Source organism: Pteropus medius, unplaced genomic scaffold (genome assembly GCF_902729225.1).
Source record: "Pteropus medius unplaced genomic scaffold, Ma_sr-lr_union100, whole genome shotgun sequence".
NCBI classification, from domain to species: Eukaryota; Metazoa; Chordata; class Mammalia; order Chiroptera; family Pteropodidae; genus Pteropus; species Pteropus medius.
This window is the reverse complement of record NW_024344378.1, coordinates 13,077,378-13,103,842: the sequence shown is the minus strand read 5'-3', so window position 1 is coordinate 13,103,842 and position 26,465 is coordinate 13,077,378. Positions and strand designations below refer to the sequence as shown.

The 26,465-nt window shown below is 34.2% G+C and overlaps 1 protein-coding gene across 10 annotated transcripts; it reads left to right on the top strand.

Moving 5' to 3' along the window:
• The first annotated feature begins 577 nt into the window (after positions 1-577).
• On the top strand, positions 578-25,929 carry PDCD4 (programmed cell death 4). Of its 10 annotated transcripts, none has more exons than XM_039871238.1 (13): positions 587-731; positions 2,868-2,955; positions 4,616-4,716; positions 8,483-8,743; positions 10,273-10,367; positions 11,885-11,998; positions 13,982-14,203; positions 15,729-15,826; positions 16,732-16,846; positions 21,968-22,075; positions 22,307-22,417; positions 23,064-23,203; positions 25,203-25,929. In XM_039871238.1, the coding sequence occupies exons 3-13, from the start codon at positions 4,674-4,676 to the stop codon at positions 25,261-25,263; spliced, it is 1,368 nt and encodes a 455-aa protein (XP_039727172.1). In that variant the 5' UTR covers positions 587-731; positions 2,868-2,955; positions 4,616-4,673; the 3' UTR covers positions 25,264-25,929. The 10 variants fall into 10 exon arrangements, with proteins under 10 accessions (XP_039727170.1, XP_039727164.1, XP_039727172.1 ...); XM_039871235.1 differs by having other exon boundaries at positions 4,612-4,716; XM_039871233.1 differs by having other exon boundaries at positions 588-731; positions 8,441-8,743.
• Positions 25,930-26,465: the final 536 nt, after the last annotated feature.

Below are 26,465 nucleotides of genomic sequence, written 5' to 3'. Positions count from 1 at the left end.
TTTGAATCCCAGTGGTCTGACTGGTCGTGATTAGCAAAGGGGCTTCAGAGTTTTTGAGTCCATTTCCTCATCTGTGATGTGGAGTGATTTCTAATTCAAACGGTTGAGAGCATTCGCTGAGATAAAGTCCAAGGCATGGGGTTTGCACACACTAGAGCCAAGCAGTGAGACGCGGCCAGCTAAAGAAGGAACTGGAAAGATTACGGGTATTCCCTAGGAGTGTCCCGAAATGGAGGCAGGGACCCTCAGGAAGCCCAAAGCCTTTCCTTTAGCCGTTTGCGCACTGCCCAGTGAGGCGAATGAGTGAGCGGGTCAAGGCAAGCTCAGCCTAGTCCCCGCCCCAAGGTACTGCTCTTTCGCCCAAGCCTCCTCCCTGCGGTGCCTCCCAACCTCCCCCAACTCCTGCTGCCCGCGATGCTCCCACCCCGGACAGGCGGAGGAGCCAGATGCGCATGCGCCCTGCTAAGCCCCTACCCAGCTTTCCACGTTTCGCTTCCCTCCCTTTGCCCTCTGCAGCTCCCTCTCCGCCGCCACGATTGGCCAGCCGACCTCCTCTCCTCAGCCAATAAACGCCGGCCTCTAGCCCCCGTGTTACTGGGTAGAACAAAACAAAAACAAACAGAGCGAGAGGGGCCAGAGACGCTCGGCGGCGGCGGTAGAGGCAGAGGAGGGGGCTGAGACCGGCGGACCAGGGACCTGGGCAGGTGGTGTCGGCGGCGGTGGCCCGAGGGGTCAGTACCTGCGGCGCGGCTCGCACGCTCGGGAGAACTGCGCCCTCTCCCCCAGCCCGGGTCTCCTCGGAGGCAGCCGCACGTTGGGAGGGGGAGGGGGCGTGGAGGCCGGTCCGGTCCGCGTGGGTGCGACAGGGGTCTGGCCGCCTCCTCCGAGCCCCGCAGGCCTGGCCGCGCCCACCCCAACGCCCGGGCTGCGGAGAGCCGGCCCTGATTCTCTCCTTCTGGGCCCGGAGCGCGGCGGCGCCGGCCCACCCCCCCGTTCCCCTTCCCGTCCTAGCCGGGCGCGCGGGGCGAGCTTCGGCGAGGGGCTCCTCTTCGTCCCCGCGGAGGCCGAGGTTTCATTTTAATTTGGGTGGGGTGACGTTGGGAGGCGCGTTTCTGGCCTGACCGAAATCCCGTGAGGAAGGTTTGCACCATCCCCGCCCCCCTGGCCTTCTTGGAGGCCCTCTGAAGAGGCGACCCCCGGCCCGGCCTACCCAGACTCGGGCCCTCGCCCGCCGCGCCCCAGCACCCCCGGGGGCCGGCTGGGCCTGCGCCCGCCGCGGGGAAGCAGGCCCGGCTGCTGAGGAAGGGGCCGCGCGCGCTCGGGGGGGCGCTGGGAAGTGGACACGCGCCCGCCGCTCGGCCCTGCGCTAACTTCGCGGCGCCGCTGCTCGGGCAGAGGGTTGGTTTTTTTTTTTTTTCCAGTTTAAATGAAATCTCAGAGAAAACAAGAAGAGACGACGGAAATTGAGCCCCCTTTCTGTGAAAGCGTATTGGTCTGTTGCATTTATCAATTTGGTGCTGCAATGTACACACGGCATGATTTTTTTTTTTTTTTTTTTGCGAGAGCTTCAGAACGGTCTGCAGACGTCAATATCGCCATTCTCCTCGTGTCCTTGTGAGAACTGGCTACGTAGCCAGCAACGGTGTACTATCTACAGATGATAAAAACGATTAAAAATGCAGCTTCCTTTGGAAAAGAAAAGCCACCGCATGTTTTCACTCGTGTTTTTACTGTTGAGTTTTACAATTTTGGCTTTCTTGCTAATGTAACGCTTTTTAGGAAACTGCCACATAACTTTTTAATAAAGGAACCACTGCAGATGTGTTCTAAATTTAATTATCGATATCTATGCCGTAGTCTTCCTTCATAATAGGTTTATTAAATTCCTTAATATCTCAGCAGGCACCTTTGAATTATATTTTGATTAGTTTTTTCTGTCGTAGTAAAAATAGTTGCTAGGAGTGCAAAAAAAAAATGACACTGATAATTTCTGTACTCAATTTTGCATCATTCTGGTTAAATAATTTTAGCTGATTTTAAGTTGCTGCTTAGTTGTGATTGTAGTCCTGGAATGAATACAAATAATTTTCTAGTTAACATGGACTAAACTTGACTCCCAAAATTGTCGGAATGGTTAATTAGGTAAAGTTTCAGGAAATAGATTTTTTGGGCGGTGGGGTGGGTGGGTCAGTCTCTCTTTAGGGAATGTCTTGGCAATTGAATACGTACGATTGTATGTTTCTTTGAAACACTTTGGAGAAATGAAAATGGTTTAATTTCAGCCTTAATTTTGTCTAACTTACATGTATAGTTTTGTTTTCTTACTGGAAATTAGTTCTGTAACAGTATAAAGGATGTGGGATTTAGATTTTTTGCTTTATATTTTCTTAAATTTGGGGCAGAGATCTTCAGGGTTGGGCAAAAATCTTCAGGGTTGTTAAACTATAAAAACCCTACTACTTTGAAGAATAAAGACATGGAACATATCTTTATCCTCTAAACTCTTAAAACGTATGTTTGCTATCAAGTGTGACTGAGTTCTTGATTGCATTATCATTGCTTGAGGACACAGATGGCTTTCTTTTTTTATGATTACTTAATAAAAACGAACTTGCTAAATAATAGGTGATAGTCATTACCTGATCATTTTCTTTTCTCAACTGAATGTCTTCTTCATAATAGCTTAAAATAAATACTATTTTAATGTTTGAAAAGCAGTATTTAAAAATTTGATATAAAAACAGTAGTCAATGTTTTAACCCTAAAAAGAATCTTCCTGTGGTATACTAAAATCTTGTATTGAACTTGTGCAGACAGGACTGGATTTAAAAGGTCTAAATTTTAATCCTGGTTTTTCCACTGAGCAGCTGTCTCTCTGTGGACAGATCACCTACCTTCTCAGATCTGTTTAATTGTGTGCAGAGTGGAGTACCTACCTCAAGACTGTTGTGAGAGGTATATGAAATAATGCATGTGAAATTCTTTTTGAAATATAAAGGGCTTTGTAAACATCAGTTATAATCATTTTATTTCCTCTATTAGCTAGGTTCTGCAGACAAATTTTCCATTATAACAAGTATGAAAGACTTTTTAAAGTAACAGGTGTAAAAAACTGCATACATGTAACATTTGCACTTGAACAGAAATGAAACATATAGCATTTTCAGCCATGCAGGACACTAAATGTTTAGATTTGCAAGCTATATTTGTTCCTATATCTATATGTATCTTTACGTATGCATTTTTAAGGTTCTTTTTTCCCCTTAAATCCAGAGTTGGTGGGAATTATGATATTAAAAGGTATTTATATTGAATCACATGTCTTTATTCTGAATAGAATTAGTGATGTCACCATTTTGTTAATTTCTGAAGCAACATACTAACATTTTAGTAGCCTAAGGATTATGCCATATTAAGAAGTTTCTAATTTTAACATGAGGTGTGTTTAGTTTTACAAAATGATAGCCTTTTCTGGAGAAAAGAGCTATAAACTTATAAGATGTTAAAATAGTATATATTGAAGAATTTAAAAGTCAGTTTTACTTTTGAGTCCCAGGAAACATATATCATTCTACAATGACATCGAATAGTAATGTTATATGAGAAAGATATGCTTTTCTTTAGTTCATTAGTCATTTTCATTAATTCGTGTATTCATAAGAGCACACTGCTAGTGAAATGATTGTAAATAACTGGAATTCTTTATGTCTAACCTTTATGACTTAAACAGATTAATAACTTAAGGTACTGTAAACCACAATTTGAAAAATATTTCCAGAGAGATTCTGAAGTCATATTTGGTTACACTTTTCTGGAGATAGTTCTCATGAAAATATATTTTGATAGCCTTTCTTTCAAATAACATTGGGTTAATATCACTGTTAAGTGTCTAAATAAAAGATAACCGATCTCATCAAAATCTTCCATCCAGCATTAATAAATTTTAAGCCATATTGAAACTGAGGTCTAAAATACTGAGATGCTAATGTCATGGTACTTATTCCTTTCTAAAGTGAGTAAGATTTAAAAAAATCCATTTTTCAAGTTAGTAATACTCTTGTTTTGGAAAACACCAGTTAAAAAATTTCTCCCAATCTCAAAGTCTTATAACGATAATTATAGATACCTACATGAGGAAGTGGCAGATATATCTGCCATCAGATATGTTGTAGTGTGAAAAGTAACACAACCATGTGATATTTTTGATTAAACAAAACTATGTTGTTTGTATTTTGTAGTACTCATAATTCATTGGTAGCAAACTATTTAATATTTACGTATATCAGATTAATTGTGAAGCCTGTTATTCCTAAAAATTTGGAGTGTGCGTATACTGCTCTAACTTGAAGTAAACATGTATAGCAGTATCTTTTAATTCTAAGTTAAAGGGGTGATTTGCCCATCCAGAAATATAGGCTTTTTTTTGGACACAGATAAACCTGTCAAGAAGATTGAAATCAAATATTATTTAGGCTAAACTGTCTTTGAAAGTAAATTGAACTCTTTTAAAAAAAATGGAATTATGTGGTAATTTTTTTTTACAGTATGATTACATTGAATTTACCTTATATCAGCTTGGAATATATTGAAACTTTTTTTTTCTTTTTAAAGAAAGATTCCAAAGGAAGATTTCCATTTGGTAATTTAATTAGTGCAAGTGAGATTAAGGAACAATGGATGTAGAAAATGAGCAGATACTGAATGTAAATACCACAGGTAAGTATTAATATCTTGACCCTTCACTGTATTATGAGCAAGTTTCAGGCAATATGAAATTTTATGAAAACAGGATCTTAAAACTATCTTTACTTTAAAAACCATCTTCATGCTATAAGAAAATAGGTCATGTTATTTTAAAAATCAAATTTGTGATTATTTTTATAGAAATTCATCATGTCCTTATTTTTCTGTCTTTTCACATTCTATAATTCTATTGTCCCCTATTTGTAATAAACTATTGTGCAGAATGTAGAATAGTGAACCTGCTCATTAATATTTTCACATGAGCTAGTCAGTGATTTCTACAACATCAGCTATTATTGATATCATTGATATCTTTACTAATAATTTACATTTTAGAAATTACCTATGGGTGTTTTCCCTTATTTGTTATGATGTTTCAGTAGCAGTCATAAAGATTTTTTTTTTAAAAAATAGATGTCTAAATGCTATGTAACTCAGACAACTTTAAATGTATTTTTAGCTTTCAGAATCTTTGTAGAGGGTTAATTAGGATTTTGAAATATTCTGAATAGTGAGTGCTTTTCATATTAGTATATTTTAGAAAATTCTTTGCTTTATAATTTTATTAATATTGAACAGATCTCTATATCATTTCACTTTTTAATACAGCTTCATTTTTAGTGACTAATTCACTGTTGTGTACAAGTTTTATAGCTTGCTTTGATCTGTAAAAAAAGTTTAGCACTAATGTTTTTGCTTTTTCTAATCTTTAGAAATTAAAAACAACACTTAAACAGTAATGAGTGAATAGACACTTTGAAGTTGAAACATTTTACCATTTTGTGTTTACAAATCTGTTTAAAGTGCTAGAAAACTATAGTTGAAAAAAATTACTACAAGAATTAATAATTATTTTGGAGCTGCTATGTACAATAGCTACATGAGTATTGTACCTGCTTTTTAGGGTTATAAATGGGTGTCATGCTCATTCTTCATTGAGATGGGGAAGGTAATAATACAGTTTAAGAATGTATTTCACATATAGGTGGTAATTGCTTTTTTAAAAAAAATTTATATTTTTAAAAAATGTATTGGGGTAACATCAGTTAATAACAAATTTCAGGTATATGAGATTATAGTTCAACATTTCTGAACTTTATTGCATGCTTCTCACCCAAAGTTTAGTTTCCTTCCTTTACCATATATTTGACACCCATACCCAATTCTCCTTCCCTAACCCTCTTTTCTCTCTGGTAGCCACCATTCTAGTGTCTGTATCTATGAGTTTGTATTTGTTAGTTTACTTTTTATTTTATATTCCACATCTGAGTGAAGTTGTTGGGTTTTTGACCTTCTCTGTCCTACTTATTTCATATAGCATAATATACTTAAGATCCATCTATGTTGTCATAAATGGCAGTATTTCATTTTTTATGGATGAGTGATATTCCATTGTGTACACACACACACACACACACATACACACAGACACACACACATTACATATGGCAATTGCTGCTTTTCTGCACTTCCTAGTATGGTAGCCATTAGCCATATATGCTTATTGAGCACTTGAGATGTGACTTATCTGAATTGAGATGTACTTTAGATACAAAATGCATACCAGATTTCAAGAGACTAAGTGTGGAAGAAGGAAGGTGAAATACTTTAATAACTTTTTGTATTGACCACGTGTTGAAAGGATGTAACAGATCTATTAGATTAAATAAAGTATGTTAAAATTAATTTTACCTATTTCTTTTTAATATGGCTACTAGGAAATTTAAAATTACATATTTGGCCTGCATTATATTTCTGTTAGGTAGCACAGTTCTAAGTTTTATACTTTTTTGTTTTCTGACTAAAACAAGTTCTAGTTGTTTGTTCTTGATGCCTCTATAAGTAATGCCTTAAAATAAAAGACTCACAGTTCTTCAATAGTTGGATTGGCCTAAGACAGACCTTCTTTGCAATAAATTCTTCCTGTAGCAAATAGTTAAGTTAGACTAGTGTACTAATTTCAACTTCTACTTTTACCAACCTTGTTACTTTGGGGAAGTAGGTTATTTGCTATGACCTTCAGTTTCCTCATGTGTAAAACTGGGGTATAAATACCCTCTCCCGAGGTTTGTTATTAAGATATAGTGTCGTGCCTATAGCACATATTATGTTTGTAACAAATGAAAATGTGCTAATATTGTTAATTCTAATTATGCCACTCAGTGACCAGTAATTGAAAATGTGATTGTGTGGTGCATTGCTAATATAGGTTGGATTGGTGACCATTGAGATGTCAGGGAATTCAGAAAAATGACTTAGTACACAGAAAATTTTGAATTCAGTGCATTCTGTACTCAGGTTTTTTTACCTTTTTAATTTTGATTCTCTCAAAGAGCAGTAGTGGTTCTGGAACCCTAAAACTTAGGTGAGTATGAATAGCAAAATATAAAAGAGCAATTGATATAAATATGGATTAAAAAATGTAAGGTCTAATAGATAAAATATACCTAGATCTGTCTACTGCTTCAGACTCACAAACATATTTGAAAAGATATTAAAGTTATTGAAGAAAAGAAACTCAAGTATGGGAAATGTTTAAATTGAATACTTTAGTACTTCAAGGAACAGTTAAAGTATTTTAGTGTCCCTGGCCCGGGGATAACTAAATTAGTAGCTTTGATTTACAAAGTTTAAGAGCAAAGCCTAGTCTAATGTCTTTGTCAATTGATTTCCACAAATATGAGTTGATAGCATGAAGGATATCCTCCTAGGTGTTGAGCAGACAAGTACAGCTCCTCTTTTGAGCTTATTTGGAAAAGGACTGCTATATGAAAAGAAAAGTGATTTCTATGCTGTGGTTAATGAGCCGTGTGTGAGCAATGTTATTGTGGCTAGAACTGCTAGGAAAGTTTTTGTGGAGGAGCTAAGACTTGAGCTATATTCTAAAGGATTTTGGTAACTGAAAGGAGCTATGAGGAGGACATTCTAAACAGGAGACCATTGGGAACTTCAGATATGTTGCTGTCTTTCAGGGAGTAATGCACAAATCTTACTTAGGCTGGAAGATTTTCAGAGGATGATTAATATGAGTCAAGTTTGGAGAGATGAATTAGGACTTTGAAATGACTTTGAAAGCAATGAACATTTCAGCTCAGTAGTCGTGTGATCACTTTATTTGCCAAATCCCTTTCATATTCTTCATATTAGTAATGTTTACTAAATATCTAATTAATCATAAGATGTTTAACAAATTATCTAAACATTTTTAGCCATAGTTTCCTTATCTGTATAAATGATGTAATAAATAGCTCTCACACATGTGGGTAAATGACAAAGCCAACACAACACCTGATAAATAATAGGCATTCTGTAAATATTTGTTCATCTCCCTCCTCTCAAGATCCTTAGTTTTCTTACTATCTCCGGTCGCTTAACTCTCACCTCACAAAAGTCTAAAGGTTTTATATTTAATTTTTATATTAATATATATTTTATGATCTAAGTACATGAGATAACATGCTGTCATTAAACTTTGTTCATTAAGATTCAGCGCTTTAGTTTACTTTCCATGATAATGTGAAAAGTAATCCTATTTAGTTGTCATTTATTAGATTGAACCATATAAAATTGCCAATTTGTGACCATCATTGACCTACAAAAATAGTAATTTCATGCGATTCAACCTAATATAACTGGTATAACATTAGATGGTTAAAATACTTACTTAGGATTTTCTTTCTTCATTTTCCTCTTTAAGATCCTGATAACTTAAGTGACTCTCTCTTTTCTGGTGATGAAGAAAATGCTGGGACTGAAGACATAAAGAATGAGATAAATGGAAATTGGATTTCGGCATCCTCCATTAGTGAAGCTAGAATTAACGCCAAGGCAAAAAGGCGACTACGGAAAAACTCATCCCGGGACTCTGGCAGAGGCGATTCAGTCAGTGATAACGGAAGCGAAGCCCTTAGAAGTGGAGTAACTGTACCAACCAGTCCAAAGGGAAGGTTATTAGATAGGCGATCCAGGTCTGGGAAAGGAAGGGGACTACCAAAGAAAGGTTGGTATATACCATACCCAAAGAACAAATGAGAAAAAAAGATTGTCTGGTTCTTATACTACAATTTTCTTGTTCTAGGAATGAGAAATTTAAACAATAATGAGATTTATGGTTTGTATTTAGTTTTACATGGTAATAATCTGAGAATCATCCCACTTTTTCTTTAAGTTGAGCCTTTCTTCATGTTTCAATAGATTTAATTTTCTTGAGCAGAATTTTATTATTTCCATCGAAGTACACAATGATGTTTTTTAGTTATGAATTGTGCATGTACTCTCCAACTTTGCTTGAAAGAAATAGGGTTAGGATTTCACTCTATCAGTTGTCTAATGAATCTAATTATGTCCATTGCAAAGTATACATGATAAATTTGATTGTTAGTATTTGGATAAGAATTTTAATGATTTTATAGATCTCATTCTGAGTTCCTTTTAGCTCTATTTAATACTTTGGGTACTGGAGTTGGTCTGTTTCACTGCCCTATCTCCAGTGCCTGGAGTGGCAAGTAGCAAATTAGGTACTTAAATTTTTTGCTGAATGAGGTATCTCTCAGCTTTTGTCTGTAATAGATTTTGATAAAAATTTAGAGATTTCACCAGCTTTTGAATGGTGGGAGTTTCAATTTATAGCCTAGGATTCTTGCAAAATGTTTTTTCTGCTGTGTCCAAAATTGTTATTCTTGTTGAATGGCTCTACAGTCATTGGTTGTATCAAAATGGAACTTGGTTCTCAGATTCTGTTTTGCTCTGGTGGGAGGGATTATTCTCTAGGTATTAAATAAATACCTCCAAAAAAATTGGTGATACTGTAAACTTCTTTTAACATAATTCAATATATTGAGACTTATAAAAACATTTCAATAAGTTTATGTAGAAAAGCAACTTTGAAAGTTGAAATTGTTCAACTTCTGGTCAGCTTTCATGTGAAGTAGAGAGAAATAATGATTAGTGCTGTTAATACTTAAATAGCAATTAGTTATTTTTAACATTGCTAGTTGCAAAGTATAGTTTAAAATGTACTTTTATATTTAAAAAGTATTTGACTTTAAAACATTTATTGTGGTCATGGTGCTTCTTTGTTAGTTTCTTTTTGAGTTTTCTATGCCACCTCTTATTGGCTCTTATTTCTTGAGACCAAAGAAATGGTCTCAAGAAATGTCAATGAAATTTAGAGCTAAACTGTAATATCATCTCTCTGGAGTTCCCTGGTAAAGCTGTTTTTCCAATCTTTGTTTTGTTTTTGCTTTTATTTTAAAGTAGCTGCCTTTTTAGTTTGAACTTTATAAGCTATAACTTGATATTTATGAAATATACATATCTAACCATTACTGAAAAACAGTGATCTGAATAAAAAAGAGGTTTAGGGTATAACTCTGAACTGGAAAAAAACTAACAGAAATTAAAGTAGTTTTTTTAGCTGTTACTTTAGTTGACATCTGAACATCTAGAATTATTTCAGATTGTAATTAAAATTAATTTATGAACTGTGAACTTTATACTCTCTGCTTTCTCAATTCTAAACTTTTTCAGGTGGTGCAGGAGGCAAAGGTGTCTGGGGTACACCTGGACAGGTATATGATGTGGAAGAGGTGGATGTGAAAGATCCTAACTATGACGATGACCAGGTATTGGCGTTTTTACTTTTTAAACATATATTTAAATACTTAAAAGTTTTTTGATTTCATGTTTATAATTTGTTCATACGTTTGTCAAATCAGATACTCTATGATCTATAACCGTCAAGTCATATATATATGATTACAGATAGTGTGTGTTATGCATACGTACATAGATCAGTATGTGTATGTCACATATATACTTAGTACTGTTGGACTGTTAGATCAATTTTAGATTAGGAAACCAAGTTAACAGTAGTAATGTATGTATAATTTTCATTTGGTTTCTGAAGTGAGTCAAAAGTAGATCTTTATAGTTTACTTAGGATTATCAAGTTGAGTATTTTTCAGTAGATTCTTTCAGGTTAATATAGTTTTTGTAGTAATGAGACTTGAGAAGAACAAAAATTGTTTTGAACATCATAAAAGATTTGTAGTTATTAAACTCCTTTTAAATATTACTGTTTAGGATGGTAACTGGTAAATTTGAAATGTGGATCTTTTTTCTAGAGACAGTGCTGAGAATGTAAATTTTTAATAGACTATACATTTTTTAATTGGAAAATTTCTAACTTATACAGTGGTAGAATAGTATAATGAATCTACTAGTACTTATCTTCCAGCTTCACTAACTTCAATAATTAATACAACTCATGGCCAATCTTGTTTTGTCCTGTACCTGCATTTACTCTTCCTTTTGTGTCTATTTCTCCTCCCCATTCCCCACAGCTCTGCATAAAGTACTATCTGTACAAGATGTGGAGATGAAAATTTTAGACAAATTATCAGAGTATATATTAGATTGTTTTTGTGTATTGTTTGTATGTATGTACTTATCTATATTAGCTATGTTGGACATGGAAATATTTCTAAGAGCATGAAAAATATATTTTAAAACTGGTAGGATTTAAACTATAGAATCTTGGCTAAATATTCTAATTTTAGTATATAGTCTTTCAAGTATATGTGTTTAAACTGAAGCCAGTCACTAGTTGCATATGAACATTTCAGTGATTTCACAGAGGAGAAGAGATAGAAGATTAATGGACATTAATCTTTCTTCTTTTTGAAGTTTCAGTTTAATAGTGCTTTTCCTTAGAGAATTTTTAGTCACTGTAACATAGATTTTTGTTATAGGGATTTTTATTATGGTAATACTAATCATGAAGGCTTTGGTTCCTACTTCATATTTTTAAAACATGAAGTTTTGATGAAAATACTAGGTAAGATAGGAAGCCGTCTTAAAAGCTTTTGGGTCACTCAAAGATTGATTTTATGAGAGATAAAGAATTAGGATATGGAGGATTAGGAGCAAGTCATATATGTATTTGCTGTGGTTAGTGATTCTAATCTATTTATTATGTTCACATTTTGTAAAAGAACAGAGACAGGTTCCATTTTTATATGAGTGATCAAAGTATGTAGTATGTCCTCTGTCCCTGAATTGCGATTACTAACCAGTTGGAATATAAAATTATAAAACAATTTCAGTTTATCTGAATGTTTTATTCTTTATTCCCTCCCAGGAGAACTGTGTTTATGAAACTGTAGTCTTGCCTTTGGATGAAACGGCATTTGAGAAGACTTTAACACCAATCATACAGGAATATTTTGAGCATGGAGATACTAATGAAGTTGCAGTAGGTTTAAGTTGCATATAAATTTATTTCATACAGGAGAGAAAGCACTATTAGAACCAAAACATCATATCTGAATGATCTTGGATCACTGAATAATTTTAAGCATTTTTTTTTTTGCATAAATGAATTTCTAACTAAGAAATGGAGTAAAATTTCATGAATTTAGACCAGTTCTTACCTATTAGGATCTGATGAGGGCTGTACACCATTGTTTCCCTGAATAATAGCACAACACAATATTTTAATAATTTTTATAATTGATAGTTTATAAAATGTAATTTTAACAATTTCAAGGCATTTATGGACCGTCTGAAGCCTCTTGAGGGATCTCTGTTCAAAATGCTTGACATAGTTCCTTTTTTTGACATTCAGTTTAATGCTTAGGATTGGAATAAAATTTATTCTCTGTCCAAAAAAGAATACAGATAAAGGTTTGAAAAGGAATGTATACAGAAACCAAGAGAGCAAATGTGATAATTTGTTATGGGAACATTTATTGTGTTATAAATTATTCATAAAGTAAATCTAAAAGTAAATCTAAAAGGATAAAATAAAATTGGTTTGGTTATTAGTATTACTGACTTATAAAATTGCAACTCTCTAGAAGACTTTTATAATTTAGATCCTTTTAATTCAGACTGGGCTTTCTTGGTTTGTCTGATACCATGAGGTTTGATATCGTAGGATTTCAATATAAAACATTTGTTCAGTGCATACCATGTGGAGAAATTTGTAATAGATGACTCCTGCCCTTTTGAAGCTCAATGAAGTGAGGAAAATGATATATAAACATTATTAAAATTTAATGTAAAACATTCTATTGTAGAGGAAGAATTTAAGTCTTATGAGAGCAAGGCTGTCGGAATTGTCTTATCTACCTAGTATGGAACCAATAGTATGCTGTGTATTTATTAACTGAGTAGTACTATGAGCAGAGTGTTCTGGAACATGAGAGTAATAGAAGAGATGATTCTGAGCCATCTAAGCATGGTTAGGAGTTTGCCAGGGTAAGACGGCTGGAGAGGGTTTTCCAGGAAGGAGGATTATTGTGTTTAAAGGCAATGAATTAGCTGTTCAGGTACAGTCCAGGAGATGAAATGGAGTGGGAAGAGACTACTAACAAGGACACCAGTTAGGTGCCCGTGAAAATAGTTCTGGCACTCTTTTAGTAGTATACCATGATTTAAATATTCTGAGAAAACTTTAAATAAAAAGGAAGGCACTTTAAGTAACTGAGTTAGAAATTAGTCTCTAGGGTCAAACTGCCTGTGTTCCACTTCCAGCTTGGCCGCTCCAGCTGTGTGCCTTCAGCAAATACTTAAGTTTTTTTGTGTTTTGTTTATGTTGAGTATGGTGATAATACCTCCTTCAAAGGGTTGTTTTGAGTAAATAAGATAAAGTGGCTATTATAATACCTGACACATTATCGGTAGTCAATAAGTATTAGCCACTGCTATTATATTTTTAATAGGAAATTTTAACTTTATCTCAGCATTTAAAACAATACCACTTAAAAATAATGATTTAAGATCTTGTTTTAAGCTTTATATGAAACTATGAAGTAATTTTTGTGTGAAGAGAAAACTTTAAAGTAGAATATAAACAGCTTATGATAATGTAAAATGAATCTCTCCATAAATGCTCATAAAACAATATTCCTAGAAATAATATCAACAATTTATAAAGCAGAGGGTTAACTCCTAACACCAAACTTAGTAATATTACGTGGTTTAATAAACTAGATATAATTCACATTCTTGAGTTTAGTTATGTTCAGATAGTTAAAGCTGGGCAAAGTGGGTTAATATTTAATTATATGCGCAGAGTAAGATGTATTTATCCTATTTCTCAAAATGTGACTGCTTCTCTAATTATTTCCAAAGAAGAATAGATAAGGAGATATAGATCACATTTTGATTTTTCAAAAATAGAATTATATTGACTAGAGGCAGTGACATAACCCTTTTTTTTTTTTTTGAATAGGAAATGCTAAGAGATTTAAATCTTGGTGAAATGAAAAGTGGAGTACCAGTGTTGGCAGTGTCCTTAGCATTGGAGGGAAAGGCTAGTCACAGAGAAATGACATCTAAGCTTCTTTCTGACCTTTGTGGGACAGTAATGAGCACAAATGATGTAGAAAAATCATTTGATAAATTGTTGAAAGATCTACCTGAATTAGCATTGGATACTCCTAGAGCACCCCAGGTTTGTATGATTCTTCTTTTTGTTCATTCTCTTCCCCCACTACCCTGCCACTTACAGAAATTCTACATGCTCCTAGGAAATTTTAGTAGATGAAAGAGGAAAATATGGCTCATATTTCTTACCATACAAAAATAGCCCTAGAACATTTTAGGGTATTTTTTCCCAGCTGTTTTTTTTCCCCCAAACATTTTCATCATACTATAATTTTAAATCTGACTCCCCCCGCCATGCTTTGTATAGTTTTTAGGTCATTTTTTGCTGTCTGTATATTCTCTATTATATATAGTTAATCTGTTTTATGAGCTAAGATTTGTAAAATGTAGATTGTTATAATTAAGGATTGATTTTGCTTAACTAATGTTTATTATAAAAATCATAAAACTATTCCCTTTTTTAGCTCTGTGAGGAAATAATTAGGAAATTCATGATTTATGCTTCTGTTTAAATTCTGTCCTCAAAGCTTTATACTTTTATTAGATTTAATACATGCTGCCACCATAAATATGACTTTCTGGTTTGAAATTGAAAATGTGTGAAATTATTGCTGTTTTATTTGACCAAAATTTTAAATCAAGGTAGCAGCACTTAAACATTAATTTAGGAATAGAGTGTAGGTTGAGTAATTCCTAAATGCTGTTTGTATTACTTATGATAGACAGTAGTCTCTGTCAGGTATTGAGCTGTGATTTAAACCTGGACTTTTTTTTTTCTTTTATACTAATACCATATTTTAAAAAATGATTACATAAGTTCATATTCAATATAGAATTTTTGAAAGATAAAAGCCAAAACAGGCCAGCAAAAATAATCACTATTAACATTTTGGTGTTAAATCTCCCATTCTACTTTCTGTGGATATATATCAATGTATGGTTTTTATAAATTGGTACGCTTTTTGTTCTAATAAAAAATAGAATCATACTGAATGTGCAATTTTGTAAACTTGATTTTTCTTACACCAAAAAATATGGTAAATATGTGGTAAATATATTTCCTTGTGGCCATATAGTGTACCATGTAACTGTACCTTTATTGTTGGACACTGAAGTTGTTTCTGATTTTTATAAAAAATAATGCTTTGAAGATACTTACATATAAATATTTCTACACAATTTTTTATCTATAAGGTAAACTCCTTTAATCAAATAATTTTTTGAGAAAACCTAGTCCCTTTTTTTTTTTTTTTCCAGAAGAGAGGTTTCCCTTGACACCATCATTGACTTAACAGGCATTTTTGATTAAGTACTCTTTTAGGCAGTGTGCAAGGTGTTGAGGATTCATTCAGTAGTGAGCAAAGCAGATGTGGCCCTCTCTCTGATGGCACGTAACTTGAAGGTTAAGATGTGGGAGTGTATGCCAAGTATAACTAATAGGTGCTAAATAGATATTTTTCGAGTATTCCAACATGTCTTAGGTATTGACTGTGTAGCTTAACCAGTCTTAATCATTTATGTATTTAGACATTGTGCCCTATAAAGATTTATGTTAGATTTTTATATGTAGTTTTTTTTTTTTCTTATTATAGTTGGTGGGCCAGTTTATTGCTAGAGCTGTTGGAGATGGAATTTTATGTAATACCTATATTGATAGTTACAAAGGAACTGTAGATTGTGTACAGGCTAGGTAAGTAAATTTCCTACTTTGAATTTCAAAATAATGGAAAATTCTACAGGATTCTCTTGAAATGACACTTGAATTAATCAGACATAATGGACATCTGTTTGTATTCTCCATTGTTGAAACAAAATTAAGAGATCGTTGGCATGACATAATAGGAAGAAGACAGTACTGTGATGCAGAAGTTCTGGGGTTTTCTATTTTCATGTCAAGCCACTCTTCTCTGGGCCTCAGTTTCCTTATTTATAAAATGAAAGGATTGGACTTCAGAGTGTTCTTTAAGGTCCCTTCAGGTTTTAGCATTCTGTAATTATTTAATATTCTAATAAGATGGACAATTATTAACAAAGGAGCCAGCCCCATTTTCAGTTTTGTATTTATCTGTTATAGAAATCTTAAGAAATAATGTTTTTCACGCTTGTTCTTTGGCATAATTAATTATAAACCAAATGTGATATTTGGGAGTTATGCTATATGATTTTTTATAACTTCTAGAAACTTATAATTGGACTTAGCCATGTCTAAGATTTTCTGAGACGTAGATGTTAACTTAATTTTCTAGGACCACTTCAGGTCATAGTGGAATGGTGACCTTGGTAGGAAGGCATGGATCTAAGTAAACTTTTATGTGAAATGTTCCTTCTCAGTGTAGACCACTTAATTTCTAATAACATTAGATTTTTATTGACTGAGGAATGGAAATAATGGAGTAAGAGAATATTTAACATGAGAAGCAACTTTTTTTGACAACTTTTTATTTTGAAATAGTTTATTAAGAATTGTGAATTTTAGATTGCTTTTATGTTATGTGAAAGCTTTTTGTGCATATGTTTTTCTCAGTTCATAATTTGGTCAACCTGAAGCATGTCCAAGTGTCAAAATTACATTTATCTATTAATTTTTTTTTGTAGAGCTGCTCTGGACAAGGCTACTGTGCTCCTGAGTATGTCTAAAGGTGGAAAGCGCAAAGACAGCGTGTGGGGCTCTGGAGGTGGGCAGCAGTCGGTTAATCGCCTTGTTAAAGAGGTAGCTATTGGGTATTATCTTTAACTTAATTTACATGTATTCCTCCCAGCTGGTATTTTTGTGGACAGAAATTAAGTTCAGTTTTACAGCTGTAAATGGAAAATTGAATAATATTTGTATATGTGGCTTTACATTATATACTTTTTGCTATAAATTATGTAATAATTATATAATTGTTATAAAATGTGTATGGTTTTTCTGACTTAAAAATGAGACTGTTAAAAGGGCTTTCTTGAATAATTAGAAGCTGTGTATGAACCCCAAAGAAATGCATGTAGTCTTTAGTTGCTATTTAAAACTTTTCAAATACTATTAGGACTTCCTATTTTGTAGTTATATAGTAAATATCTGTTTTTATATGAGCAATTTGAAACCAGATAGTCTCAGGTTATAAATTAATGAATTATGAACACTATAGTAGATCAGGGTGGTAGATTTTTATAAGGAGGTTCATTACAGGTGTGCATGCTTTAAAAGAAAAAGTAATTGATTTATTACAATAAAATGCCATTTTTATTCTCTGGATTTTTTTTTTTTTGGGGGGGCAGTAAAATGATACTCTATAGTAAGAAACCAGAAAAACTAATCTCTTTATTTGCAGATTTTTAAGAAAATTAGATTTATAGTTCATGTGCTTCTGATTTTAGAGTATAGTCTTTATATGTGACTGTGGTTCTGATACTTAATTTGTTAATAATATGTATACCTAGTTTGAGTGTTAAGGAACTTAAAATATAGTTAATGCTTTGATTATTTTTGCTTTTATGTGTGTTTAGATAAGTTGGCATTTGTAATATTATGATTGTAATAACTTTTTAAAAAATTAAAAAGTTATTAGAAAAATTGAGGTATAGAAACAGTCAAGGTACCAGGGCACTTTGGTAGAAAAATGAAATAAAAGTCACCAAGATTGGAAAGGAAGTAAACTATCTTTATTCCCAGCTGACATGATCTGTATACGGAAAACCAGATGAATCCACACAAAAAAGGCAAAAAACCAAACGATTAACTAATAAATGAATTCATCAAGATAGCAAAATAAACGATCAACGTACAGAATTCAGGTTCTGTATGCTAGCAATGAATGATCTGAAATAGAATTAAGAAAACAGTTACATTTACAATAGCATAAAAATTAAGATGCTTAGGAATAAATTTAACACAAGAAATGAGAATCTTGTACACTTAAAACTGCACAACACAGAGAAATTAAAGACCTAAATGAATAGAGATATTCCATGTTTATGGATTAGAGGACAATATTAAGATGATAATACAGATGAGCTAGTGATATCTGTGGTATGATATAATTTCTCGTGATGCTGGGCAGCAGCAGTCAGATGATTTTGCCTAACTAAGCTAATGTAAGTTCTGAGCACATTTAAGGTAGACTTAGCTAAACTATGATGCCTAAATGCATTTTTGACTTAAGGACATTTTTAATTGATGGTGGATTTATTGGAACGTAACCCTATAATAAGTCAAGGAGCATCTGTACTCCTCCAAATTAATGTTTTGGGAAACTACCAAACTATTTTATGTTATGTAAATTATCTCAACAAAAAATGGTCAAGATGGGGACCTGGCAAGATGGCGTAGAAGGTAGTAGCTTTGTACATCGCCTCTTGTGACCACACCAGAGTTGTGGTGAAAACCACAGAGCAAACAGCAAGCAGAGTCGCCTGGGGTCTGGACGAACAGAGGCACTACAACTAGGGAGAGAAATAAGAAATCACCCTGTAACAGTAAGAGGGTGCAGAGATGCGAGGCTGCCCTGTCTCACGCAGCTGAGTGAGACAGAAGCTATGACAGGTGCAGCCAGCAGGTGCAGACATTCCTCTTAAAAGGACCCAGGCTGCGAGTGGATTTTCACAGTGATGCACTTGCACACTCTGCGCTTCAGTGCTGGGTTGGCTGCTCCAGGGGAGTGCCAGGGACATATGGGGGAAATTGAGTTGTCAGGCTTTGGGGCAAGGGCTAGAGGTGAGGCTTTCTCCCAGGCAGAATGCTGGCAGCATCCATTGTTCCTCTGTTAAGCCCTCCCTGGTCTCAGTATGTGGTCGTAGGTGCCCGCCATAGCTGAGATGTCATCAAACTGGATAACAGATGGCTCCACCCAGAAGATTCCCTGAAACTCGGCCCCTTCCAACATGCAGCCCTACCTAGCCATATCCAGTGGGTCCTCAGTGTGCCCTTGTGCCCCTTGCTTAGCAGCTCCAAGCCTCACATTGCTGGCACCCAGCCTCGGTTTCTGGCATGACCTCTTGAGTCAACTGTAAGTGCAGCACGGGTATCAGCCATCTGGGGAATGCTTGCTGAATATGATTAGGTGGCCCCGGAGGGGCACAGGCTGGGACTCTATTTGGCCTCCAGCTGGACCCCTCTTCAGGGCTTTGCCACTGGACACCTATCACGGAACACCATGGTAATAAGACCGGGAGACTTAGGAGCTTTGCTTAGTACGTAGAAACAGACACAGAAAGGCAGCCAGAATGGGGAGACAAAGAAGCATGTCCTACATGAAGGAACAGAACAGAGCTCCAGGAATAATGCAGTCAAGCAGTCTAACAGATGCAGAATTCAAAACACTGGTTGTAAGGATGCTCAATGAACTTAGGGGAAGAGTAGACGAACTCAGAACTTTAATAAAGAATTAAAAAAAACCATAAAAACGGAGATGGAAATTATAAAAGTGAACCAGTCAGAAATGCAGAATATGGTATCTGAGATGAAGAGTACATTAGAGGGAATCAACAGAGTGGGTGAAGCAGAGGTTCAAATAACTGATATAGAGGATGGGGTAGCGGAGGACAGCCAATCAGAACAGCAACAATAAAAAATACAAAAAAAATGAAGTTAATTTAAGGAGACTATGGAACACCGTCAGTCTAACAACATTCACGTCATAGGGGTACCAGAAGGAGAAGAGAGCAAGAAGTTGAAAAACCTATTTGAAAAAATAATGATGGGAAACTTCCCTAATCTGGTGAAAGAAATAGATATACAACTCCAGGAAGCTCAGAGTACCAAAAAAGATGAATTCAAAGAGGCTCACAGCAAGACACATGATAATTAAAATACCAAAGGTTAAGAACAAAGAGAATCTTAAAAGCAGCAAGAGAAAAGCAGTTACCTACAAGGGAGCTCCCATAAGACTGGCAGCTGATTTCTCAAAAGAAATTTTGTAGGACAGAAGGGCTTGGCACAAACTACACGAAGTGATAAAAACCCAGGATCTACAACCAAGACTCTTCAGCAAAGCTATCATTTAGAGTCAAAGGACAAATAAAGAGCTTCTCAGGTAAGAAAAAGCTCTAGAGTTCATCACCACCAAGCCAGCATTACAGGAAATGTTGGAGAGATTTCTTTAAGAGGAAAAAATATGTAGCAGAAATACGAAGAATCGCAGTAACTACATATTTATAGACAAGTACTTCAAATGGAAAAGAAGTGCTCCAGTCAATAGATAGGGCGGCTGAATGCATAAGAAAACAAGACTATACATATACTGCCTACAAGACTCACTTTAGATTAAAAGACAGACTAAAAGGGAATGGAAAAGGATTGTATGATGGACCTAGGACGGTATTGTGCTGAGTGAAGTAAGTCAGATAGACATATGAGTTCACATACATGTGTAATCTAAACTAAACAAAAATAGAAACAAACTCATACATAGATACAGAGAATGTTTTGAGAGTTACTAGATGGGAGAGGGGTGGGGGAGTCGGTGAAAAAGGGCAAAGGGGTTAAGAAATACAAATGGATAGTTACAAAATAGTCATGGAGACATAAAATATAGCAGAAGGAATATAGTCAATATTGCAATATGTTAGAGGCAGAGGGGTACTAGATTTATCAGAGTGATCACTGTGAATTATGTAGATGTCTAACCCCTGTGCTGTACAACTGGAACTAATATTGTATACTAACTAATTGAAAAAACTTACTGAATTGTACAATGTAAATATGAGCAACTAATTGTTACATTTCAATAAAGCTGTAAAAAAAATGGTCAGGATAAAAATTGAAACAAAACTACCAGTATTTGAGTTTGAGGTTGATATTATTTGGATATTCATTTACTTTTATATGGAAGGATGAGTTGGACAAAGAGGACTTTTAGAGATGTATACACGTATTTGTAATTCTCAGAAATGCATGGGAATGATTCAAACACTTGTTACATAACAAGGTTTAAAAACTGATAGAATTTAAGTAATGTATTTATAATGGTAAAGTGAAAATTTTATTCAGATGACATGCTTTAAATAGTTACTTTTCTGAACCATAATAGGATGTATTCTGTTGATCAAATTTTACTTTATATTTTATGAAATACATTGTAAAGTATGAAATATGAAGTAGAAGATACATGAGATTATTTTATTCAGTCACTCAACATAGAGCATCTACTAGGTGCAAAGGTGGTTTTAACAGGCACTATATAGGGAAGAACATTTCTAGTTGAAGTTCTGGTGCTGAAAAACTTTTCCCTCCTTTCTCTGGAGCCATAGATGATATTGTACAAATTTCAACAAGAAAGACAAGACTTGCCTCTTGAACTGTAACTGGAAGATGAATTACTGACATGTGTTTTATATAATGAGTTTCAAGTCTTTAGTTGTAGAGAAAAGAGAAACTTTATGGAAATCTTCACCCTGTCTAGTAAAGCCTTGATATATCATTTTTTGGGGGATCCCAGTGCACTTTAAAGTCATCCTGATGGAAGTGAGAGTTTGTGCCACTCTAAAAGTTCATTTTGAGACTTTCAGTTAGTGCCCTCTAGTGGTATTTAAGATCCCTTGTTTTACAGGGAACATTGAATTATGGTCCCAACTCAGGCCATGTACATCTTAAGTCTACGTGTAGATCTCAGTGATTAAGCCACGTGAACACTGTATTGTCTTTATAATTATGAACCATTTAAAAATTGGGGATTTACTTTTTAATTATGAAAAAATTTATGATAGTATCATGTCAAGTCTGTTTTTAGATAGGTGTTTATAAACTGCTATTTCATCATGTAATGAGGTAAGGGTAAGTAAATCCTTTAGAAAAAGCACATGTTTTTTAAAAAAATCAGGAATTCTAACACATCTCCATTTTTAAATGTAATAGATTGATATGCTGCTGAAAGAGTATTTACTCTCTGGAGACATATCTGAAGCTGAACATTGCCTTAAGGAACTGGAAGTACCTCATTTTCACCATGAGCTTGTATATGAAGTAAGATTACTTTGACACTCCAAAGAGAATTATTAAGTGTTCTTTTTTGTACCACAGTATTTAATGCTTCTTTAATAATGTATATCTTTTTATTTTTAAAAATTAACATTAAGGGAGAAAGTTTTTAAATTTTTATGACTATAGTTACATATTAGAGAAAAGGAATCTGATAACTATTGGAGCAGTCTCATGAATTAATGACCAAAATTCATTCATTCATTCAATTTTTAGGCCATTATAATGGTTTTGGAGGCAACTGGAGAGAGTACATTTAAGATGATTTTGGATTTATTTAAATCTCTTTGGAAATCATCTACCATTACTCTAGACCAAATGAAAAGAGTAAGTATAACATTATTTTGAACAATTTTTAGGCTTATACCTTAAGTATATAATGATTGAATAGCGATTATGAATTGTTAATGAAATTTTCTTTTAGATGGGTTTAGTAGTGTCATGCCTATAGTTTTTTTTAATGGCAGTGTTTATGTTTGAACCTTTTGCAGCCATTTCTTGGAAAGTAATACTTCAATGTTTTTTTTAACCTATATTTTTAGAAATGTGATTTGTGTTCTTCCTCGAGTTCTATTTCTAAGATATGATAATTTCTATTTTATATCTAGAAACATGAATTTTTAACAAATTATACTTTAAAGTACTTAATTTATTCCTATTTAAAATTTTATGCATAGTTATTAAAATGTTGGTGAAGTTCTTAGTTGCCTTTTATTTTTTAAAAATGTAGTAAATGTATATAGAGAAGTAGATGGGGAAGCCTGATGTCTGCCTGAAGGTATATGGAGAGAACAGTTTTAAATAAAACATTCTGTAACATATGTACCTATTAGCTGTACTTTTCAAGGTTCAGGTCTGTCTTCAGTCTTATATAAACATTTGGCCTTAATAAAGCTTGATGACAGTGATGAATTGTATGGCATTATGTATTGTATATGAGCTAACAATTCTGTATATAATTTCATTGTTTCAGGGTTATGAGAGAATTTATAATGAAATTCCTGACATTAATCTGGATGTCCCACATTCATACTCTGTGCTTGAGCGATTTGTAGAAGAATGTTTTCAGGCTGGAATAATTTCCAGACAACTCAGAGATCTTTGTCCTTCAAGGTACTTATTTATTACTTTCTCAACATAAAATACTGCCTGGGATGCTTGGGAAGGCTAAGCTTATTTTTTATTATTCCAGCTGAGTCAGAAAAATAATGGTATCTTCCCTGAAGGCACTCAAGAGTGAAAATCATCTTTTTGGAGCTTATGGAGAAACAAGGGCAGAGTTTTTTTTCCACCCCCTTGTAAATCTATCTATACTGGACTACCTTGTGAAGCCACTGGAAGGAAACTAATTTCCTGGTACACAGCAGTTCTGTGTACCAGCCTAGTTTGAAATAGTTTAAATATTATTTCAGTGTAGATGTTATATATTATCGCCATAAGATGAGAAAATTGAGTCTTAGGGAGCTGTAATGTACCTTTTCTAAGGTCACACATGCTTGAGGCCCAGGATGAATCCAGACTTTCTGGCTTCAAAGATCTAGGCTCATTCCTGTACTCTGTGTTGCTGCTTTTTGCTCCTTCATAGAATGGAGAATTAGGGCTAATTGTATCTTACCTCTCTAGAAAGTGTGTTTGTGTGTGTGATTATTTGATGGTATTGTATTTGTGCTACTAGGATCTCTCATTTTTTGGCCTTTTGGCTAAGATCAAGTGTAGGATCTAACTCTTTAGTAGTATGATGATTTTTTTTTGTTGTGGTTAAAGCTTATAGTGAAGCTTATAATGTAACCAGTATAAAAGTTTCGTAATAACTAAACTTATTTTTTATGTATATTTTAAGTTTTGTAATTTTTATCAAAAAATTTCTTAAGCTTTGCTTATTTCTATTTAAGTGCATTGTGTTAAATCTCAGAAGAATACTTCCTGGTCGTGTCCTTTGCTCCAGAAAGTAGGAGCCATTAAGAAAAGAAAAAGAATGGTGGAATATACTGTTTAATGGCATTGATAAAAATGTTTGAAAATGTAGATCTCTAATTGGTGATGGCACCCTTTATGTACTGATGTCCCAAGTATACATCAGTAAAAACTGCCAATTTTGGCAAGACTTCTTGCCACTTACTGCTTTGTTCCCCACCTTGGTCTCCTAATATCATAGTCTATACCCTTATGTTCACGAAAATATAGCTGATTATCAGTGTGAAAAGTGGTCAACACCTTAGCACTGGCTTTTTAAAAGTTTTTCAGCCTCTGTTTAAAGGTCTAACTGGTTGTCTCTATTGCTTTTTCAAGTACCATATGAGGAGTTACCTAAACTTTCTATGTATACCATAGAACTTTAACTTTCTACTCTCTCTCCTTTTGTTTATTTGGGTGTAGTGCACATTTGTGTGTGGTATTAAATGTTTGTGTGTGTTGGCCTAAGGTCAGAGAATAAGGGCAATTCTGCCCAAGCTGTTTTCCACCTACTGCTTTAGGTTGCTGGTCAACTGTTCCTCCTGGGCTGTTGCTACTACATATAGCTAGTGTGGTTACAGTACAGAGCAAGGCTGCTTGAGTTTGAAATAGCTGGAATCTCAAAATGGGGCATAGACTGGAATTAATTGGATTCTGTTTGATTTTTTCATATTCAGATAATGGCTTTTCTACATCTGAAAAATAATTTTTAAAATAACTTTAACATGGATATTTTGATAGTTTCCATAGCTCTAGTTTGCATAATTCCAAATCATGCTGTTTCTATTTGACTCCGTTTAGCTTGCAAATATTAATAACATAGTAAAAATAAATCTTAAATTTCTAAATAGCAAATGTTTGCCCTATTTATATTTTAATTTTTTTACATGACTGCATTTGGACAGTGAACTTATTTCAGTAAGCTTTTATTCAACTAAAAACTGCTCAGATTAGCAGTTCATTTGATATGCTGACTATATCCTAGGATTATGTAGCAGGGAAAAGTCTTTTTCAAAAGATTTAGAGGCATACTGATTTCTTTTTAAGCAACAAAATTCTTGAAAACAATGAGTAAGCCAGGAAATACCACATTTTTAATTTTTTAAATTGACAATGGTCAGAATTTATATGTTTCATGTTTATGTTCTTTGCATTACAGGGGCAGAAAACGTTTTGTAAGTGAAGGAGATGGAGGTCGTCTTAAACCAGAGAGCTACTGAATATAAGAACTCTTGCAGTCTTAGATGTTATAAAAATATGTATACCAATTGTAAGAGTTGTTAGCACAGATTTTTTTCTTTTCTTTTTTTTAAGCACTTGTTTTGGGTACAAGGCATTTCTGAAATTTTATAGACTTACATTTAAGGGCAATTGTTAAAGGAAGGTTTTTTTTTTTTTTTTTTTTTTTTTGATGGTATAAAGTAGGGACAGAAAACGTAACCACTTCTTAAGTGGGATATTCTCATAAGCTACCTTTTATAAGTGCCATGTTTATGACCTAATCATTCCAAGTTTTGCATTGATGTCTGACTGCCACTCCTTTCTTTCAAGGACAGTGTTTTTGTAGTAAAATCACTGGTTTATACAAAGCTTTATTTAGGGGGTAAAGTTAAGCTGCTAAAACCCCACGTTGGCTGCTGCTGTTGAAATACTGTGCTTTGGGAGTAAAAAAAAAAAATATTTCTTTGTCTTAAAGAATTTTAAGAAAATGAGTTAGTCATGAGACTTATTCACCTTTCCAGGGAACATATTGATCGGTCTTAAAGACTAGACAGTTAAGTAAATGGTGGCTGGAACATCTATTTTTCTACAAAACTGGAAAAATGAACCCGGTTTTAGAAGAATGTATGACAAAATAAAACATGTGAAGCAGTGTTGATTCTTTATTGGGAGTACATTTATTTTAGCGTTTTTTAAAAACTTACTTCACACAGCAAAATTTAAATCATATAAGGGAGCATATTTAGACCTAGTGAATTTAAAACTTTGTTCCTTATGAACTTTTAAATCAAAAGTACAATAATAATTTCTTTTAATATTATACTTGGGAAATGCATGCAAGCTTATTTGCTTTTTGATTTTTTATAGTTTTAATGAAATTTCTAAATATTACCTTTCATCATTCTTAAATTTATTATGGAATAATGTTTGTGTTATAAAAAATTATTCTTCAAAGACTCAAAGTTTTACATTTTCTGAGAAAATAGGAGCTACCAATAACAATTGTCTAATGAATGATCACATTTTTAACCTCTTTTGCGGAGATCCTTAATTACTCAGCAAGGTCTTAAGGCCTTTGCTAATTTGTCTATTGACTGCAGCAAACTAACCAAGAATTATATTCAAAATTTACAATGGTATTCTTAGGAATATACTTATTACAGGTTTAGGTAGTCTTTTACAATTAGAACTACAAATTGAA